The sequence below is a fragment of the Neomonachus schauinslandi genome, chromosome 5, assembly GCF_002201575.2.
Source record: "Neomonachus schauinslandi chromosome 5, ASM220157v2, whole genome shotgun sequence".
NCBI lineage: Eukaryota > Metazoa > Chordata > Mammalia > Carnivora > Phocidae > Neomonachus > Neomonachus schauinslandi.
The window spans coordinates 670,170-675,737 of NC_058407.1; the positions used below are offsets into that span (position 1 = coordinate 670,170).

At 64.0% G+C, this 5,568-nt stretch overlaps 1 protein-coding gene across 1 annotated transcript in view; it reads left to right on the plus strand.

The window, feature by feature from the left end:
* TUBGCP6 (tubulin gamma complex associated protein 6) overlaps positions 1–5,568 on the plus strand; it is a 24,715-nt gene that overhangs the window by 15,041 nt on the left and 4,106 nt on the right. The window contains 10 exon segments of the mRNA XM_021687483.2: positions 728–819; positions 917–1,056; positions 1,890–2,039; positions 2,635–2,716; positions 2,807–2,895; positions 2,983–3,098; positions 4,224–4,362; positions 4,683–4,754; positions 4,908–5,566; position 5,568. The exon segment at position 5,568 is cut by the window's right edge and continues 337 nt beyond it. Coding sequence (XP_021543158.2) covers positions 728–819; positions 917–1,056; positions 1,890–2,039; positions 2,635–2,716; positions 2,807–2,895; positions 2,983–3,098; positions 4,224–4,362; positions 4,683–4,754; positions 4,908–5,566; position 5,568 — 1,540 coding nt within the window.

Sequence of the window (5,568 nt, forward strand, 5' to 3'; positions counted from 1 at the left end):
GCACAGACCGCGCACCCCGCGCAGACCGCGCACCCCGCACAGACCGCTCACCCCGCATACTCCCTGCACCCCATGCACCCCACGCAGACCGTGCACCTCACGTACCCCGTGCACCCCAGCTACCCCGCGCAGACCGCACACCCCGCACAGACTGCGCACCCTGCGCAGACCACGCACCCCGCATACTCCGTGCGCCCCGCACAGACCGCGCACCCCGCGCAGACCGCGCACCCCACATATTCCGTGCACCCCGCGCAGACCGCTCACCCCGCACACCCCATGCACCCTGTGCAGACCGCTCACCGTGCAGATCGCATACCCCGCACAGACCGCGCACCCCGCGCAGACCGCGCACCCCGCACAGACCGCTCACCCCGCATACTCCCTGCACCCCATGCACCCCACGCAGACCGTGCACCTCACGTACCCCGTGCACCCCAGCTACCCCGCGCAGACCGCACACCCCGCACAGACTGCGCACCCCGCGCAGACCGCGCACCCCGCGCAGACCGCGCACCCCGCATACTCCGTGTACCCCGGCGCACCTTGCGCAGAGCACGCACCCCGCGCTGACACAGGACAGCAGCCTTTTGTCACACACCTCCTAAGGGTAGGGGTTGTGTGGGAGGAGGGGGGGTAGCGCTGCTGGGCTTGGACTGTGGGCACATTGGTGGACCACCCCCTTGGCCGCCATGCCCCCTCATGGCTGGCCTGTCCACCCTGGCAGGTTCATCCACGACTGGGTGTACAGTGGGGTCTTCAGAGACGTTTATGGGGAATTCATGATCCAGGTGAACCAGGAGTACCTGGGCTGCAGAGGTAGGTGGCTGCTGGCTGCTAGGCCGGGCCTCTGCCATCAGATGGGTTGGGGCCGGGGCTGCACCCCAGCCAGCCATGTGTCCTGTCCCCCATTCAGATAAGTTCTACTGGACCCACGGCTATGTGCTCATTTCCAAAGAGGTGGAGGACTGCGTCCCCGTGTTCTTGAAGCACATCGCCCACGATGTGTACGTCTGCGGGAAGACCATCAATTTGCTGAAACTCTGCTGTCCCCAGGTGAGGAGAGCCCGCCCTCCCGTGCCTTCTTGTCCTGCTGCTGTTCCCTGTCCCCTGAGACCTGGCCATCTGTCTGTAGTGTGTGGTGACCTCTCATATCCCCCTGAGTGTCACAAGCAGCTCCATCGAGTTTCTGGGAGCTTGTCCAAAGACAGGACGGAAAGCAAAGGCATTTCAAAGGCCAAGGGGCGGTGGGCTCCTTCCCTCCCTCCACGCAGGAAACTGCCCCAGTGGGACAGTCGTGGGCTACATCTGCAGGAAGATGGACCCAGGCTGGTTTAGGGAGTCGTGTCTCGTGGTTTGGAGGGTTGTGGGGGAGGCCTGGCAGCGGCCCATGTACCATCCATGGTGTGAAGCCCTGTAGAGCAGGGAGGCAGGTGGGCTGCCCAGGACGGGGCTGGGGAGGGGCCAGGAGGCTCAGCCTGTGCCTGACGGGGTCCCTCCTGTGCTGGGCTGAGAACAGACTGGAGCTCTCAGGACATGGGGAGGGGCCGGATGCTGGGGAGCTCGAAGGCCGAGGCTCCCTGGGGGAGGGCTGGCCAGCAGTGGGGTCTGTTCTGTGTGGGCTGACCCTGGGCCTGTAGCCCACGCGCCTCCAGTGAGGGAGGCTGAGGAGAGGTCTTCATAGCTTCTGGAGGGTCGCTGGTGGGGGGCAGCCTTGGCCTGGGCAGAGACCCCGCACAACCTGTCTGGGATGTACTTGGAGCCAGGCGCCTCCAGTGAATGAACGTTTCTGAGAAAGGGAGCTGTCCCCATGGGTCCCCAGGAACAGAGGCAGAGCTGGGCATGGGTCTGCGTGTCCCTGGCTCACTTTAGCTTTTCCCTCTTGGTAGCATTACCTCTACTGGTCTGACGTCCCCGTCCCTCGGATCTCAGTGATTTTCTCCCCCGAGGAGTTGAAGGAGGTCGAGAGGGACTGTGCCATCTACGTGGGGCGGATGGAGAGGGTAGCGCACCACAGCTCCATCAGCAAGGAGGAGAAGGTGTTGGGCGCTGTGGGCCTGGGGGCTTTCCGTGCACCTCCCTCCCTTCTAAGGGTCTTGGGCCAGTGGGGAGGCTGCCCTGATGTTCTCTGTCCGGTAGGGTATCTGGGTGGGGGACGCCTGGGCAGGGCTCTGTCCTCTCTTCTCAGGGGCTGGCTGGGCGGGAGACACGCCCAGTCCTGGGCAGCAGGACCGGAGGTTCCTGCACTTGGTGACCCCTGTGAGCTCCTCTCCTGCTCGGAAGGGGCTGGGGTACCAGGACCTGAGCTTTGAGTGTTTTGTGTACCCAGGGAGGCGTTTGATGGAAAGCCATTTCTGGCCTGGCCCCCCGGGGGAGACTTGAGAGAACACGTAGGGGTGGATGCGGGGAGGGGGCTGGCCCTCCATCCCTGTGGGGAAGCCCGCCCCGAGCTCCCGGTCCCCTCCAGGGTGGGCGCACGCAGGCCTGGGGTCTCAGCCCCCGATTGCTTGGAGAGTGTGTTGACTACCTAGGCTTGTTGAGCCAGGGTTCAGGGGTCCGAGCAGGCCCCGCTTTCAGGCCGCCCTAGAGGAGGGGACAGAGAATTGGGATGTGTTTACAGATGATCTTTTTCAGGAATTACGAATGGAAATTGCAAAACAAGAATTGATTGTCCAGGCCCGGGAAGCAGCGTCCAGGGTCCTGCGAGCGCTCAGTGGTACGTGTGGCTCGGGTCGCTCTCTGGGGCTCCTCTGGGGTCACCTGCTGCGGGCTTCTCAGCACGCCGCCCCCTCCCATCTCAACATAGATCGGCAGACGTCGGAACGCATGGCCTTGGACGCCCGGAAGCGAGAGCAGTTTCAGAGGCTGAAGGAGCAGTTTGTGAAGGACCAGGAGGTAGGCGGTGTGGCCGTGGGGGGCGGGGGGGGCCGGCTCGGGGAGTCCAGCTCTAACCTGCAAGACCGCGTGTGGTACGTTGTGCAGCGGCGCTGGGCGGCCAGGCAGGAGGCTCTGGATGACGACTTGGGCTATGCGCGGGCGCTCCGCGACAGGGAGAGGAGGCTGAGGGCCCTGGAGGAGCAGCTGGAGAGGAAGACGAGGTAGGCGGCCGCGGGCGACCCTCCTGGCAGGGTCTGGTGATGGTCGTCTTTCTATTTTGGAGATTCTTCAAGCGTGTGTTAAGGTAGGCAGAGTAGGGGTCCAAACTCCAACGTGCACCTGGGCGGAGTGCGTGTGGCCATTTTCCCACGCTCAGGTGTGCTTCCCCATCCTCAGAACGTCTTCTCCTGGTTGGTTAGTGTGGACTAGAATCCAGACAAGGTGTGCACACTGGGTTTGCCTCTCCCGCCTCTCCGTCTCTCTGTTTCTTCTAAGTTCAGCAGCTCCTGTCCCTAATTTTTAAACCAGTGATCAGCCCGACCGCTGAACAGACGGGGCATTTGTCCAGCCCAGCATCCGAGAGGCTCTCTTGTTCTGGTGCCATTAGCTTGTCTGCCCTCCCGTGCGTCTCCCGTAAGCTGCAGCAGAGTCTCCCGGGGGCACCTTGGGGGGGCTGTGTCTTCCTGCCCGTCGTCTCTCAGGATCCCCGTTGTGCTGACCTTAGATACTGTTCTCGGAGGGTGTGTCTCGTGTGCGGGCGTGTGCGCGTGTGGGGGAAGATGTTCTTCTGTCCTGTGTAGGAGACAGCAAGCTGTAGGGCTGTGTCCCTGGTCCGGGGCAGCCAACTGGGAATTAGCCAGTCCAGGTCTGACCCAGTTCCCTGCTGGCGAGAGGACCAAAACCGCTGGGAGTGACGTGCGGGGACAGCTGCCAGGGAAGCAGATGCAGCGCTTGTATTGTGCTGTGTCCCCTTTCGCATTTATCCCTCGTTCTCCGGAGTTCGCCCCAGCCGAACAGGAAGGCACCTCTCGCGCAGGGAGCCTGGCAGCCCCAGGCCTCCTGCCTGTCCTCTTGCTTCGGGTCATGTAGGGTCTCGTTCTGGTATTTGCTCAGCAGACATGTGCTGAGCCCCAGCTAGGTGCCTGCCCGCTGGGGTCCCGGTCTGGTGGGCAGAAAGACCTGCCCGGCAAGGCCCCTGCAGGGGCTGTGGGGCCTCGCCGGGACCAGCTGCTAGCCTGGGAAGGTGCCGAGGGCCTCTGCTCTGGAGAGCCATCCCAGCCCAGGGGGCGCCAGCTGGACAGTGTTGGGCGACTGTGGCAGCTGGGTCTCTCTGGCTGTGTCTTCAGGCAGGCACTGGTTGACCATTATAGCAAGTTGTCTGCGGAAGCAGCTCGTCGAGAGCAGAAGGCACTGTGGAAAATCCAGAGGCACCGATTGGCAAGTGCACGGCTTCGTTTCCTCGTAGAAGATCAGAAGCTCATTCGGGTATCACCATGGTTTCTGATGGGAGCTCTTCCCCTGGGCTTCGGGGGTCTCGGAGCCCCTGAGAGTACACGCACACCTGGGTTCTGGGAGAGGGTTGGTAACTCAGTGCTCAGGGACGTCGGGACTGGGAGGAGGCTGTGCCGCCCTGGGATGACGTGGGCGGTGCTGAGTGCTCGCTCTAGGCCCAGGCCCTTCTCGCCTCGGTGCTATGGCCCGTGTGGGCAGTCAGGAGCTGTGGCTTGTGTGTGTTGGGTGAGGTGCGGAGGCTCTGGGTTGGATTGTGTGGGGTTAGGCGCTCACTGCTGCTGCCTGAATTTCAGGGGATGCTGAGGGACGTGTCCGAAGGGAAGGCCCTGGGGCCACTCTCCGTCCTCCCTGCTGCCGGATCCCAGGTGAGGGGCTGGGGGCAGGATTCAGGGCGCAGAGCATGGGGCTGGGAGCTGGATGCCCCAGGTGTGCGGTGCCCTGGGAGCGCAGTGGCTGCTGAGCCTGACTTGGTGGTTGCAGAACTGAGCTTGGGGAACCAACACCCACTTGTGTCTCAGGCTTCGTCTCCGGGCCCCGGGCACTCGGCGGGAGGCAGCAGCTCTGACTCTGGGTATGCAGAACAGCATGTGGTTGCCTGGGATTGCCCGAATGCACGGACGCCGCAGCAGCTCTCGCCTCCAGCAGCAGGGGCCTGTGGCTCGGGGCCGTGCTCTGAGGGCCTCAGCGTCCAAGACTTCCTGCCCGCAGCTCCGGAGGCCCAGCCGCCTGCACACACTGGCGTGGCCCCTGTCCTGGAGGAGGCGCTGCACACCGTCGGCTCAGACCTGCCTCCCTCGGCTCCACCCGAAGTGGTGGGCCCAGGGCCGTCTGGGCCACAGGAGTATGATTTCAGAACCATCCTGAGGCCAGCTGTAGCCCCCGGGGCTTCCCCAGGGTCCCTGAAGACTGTAGGAGGCAGCTCGAGTAATGAGGGGCAGCAGCTGTGCGGGGGCAGTGTCAGGCGGCCACAGGGTGCAAGGGTCTCAGATAGGCAGGTGGCTCTGCCTCCCGCCCAGCCCTCTGGGTACCCCCTCCCCCTGTACGGGAGTAGCCAGGCCATGGGGCAGCTCCTCGGGCGTGTGTCAGAGGGCAGCGTTCCCACAGGGGGCTATGCTTCTGGGACGGCCCCCTCGCGGCCACGGTGGGACGTCCACGGACACGTGTCTGACGCCAGCATCA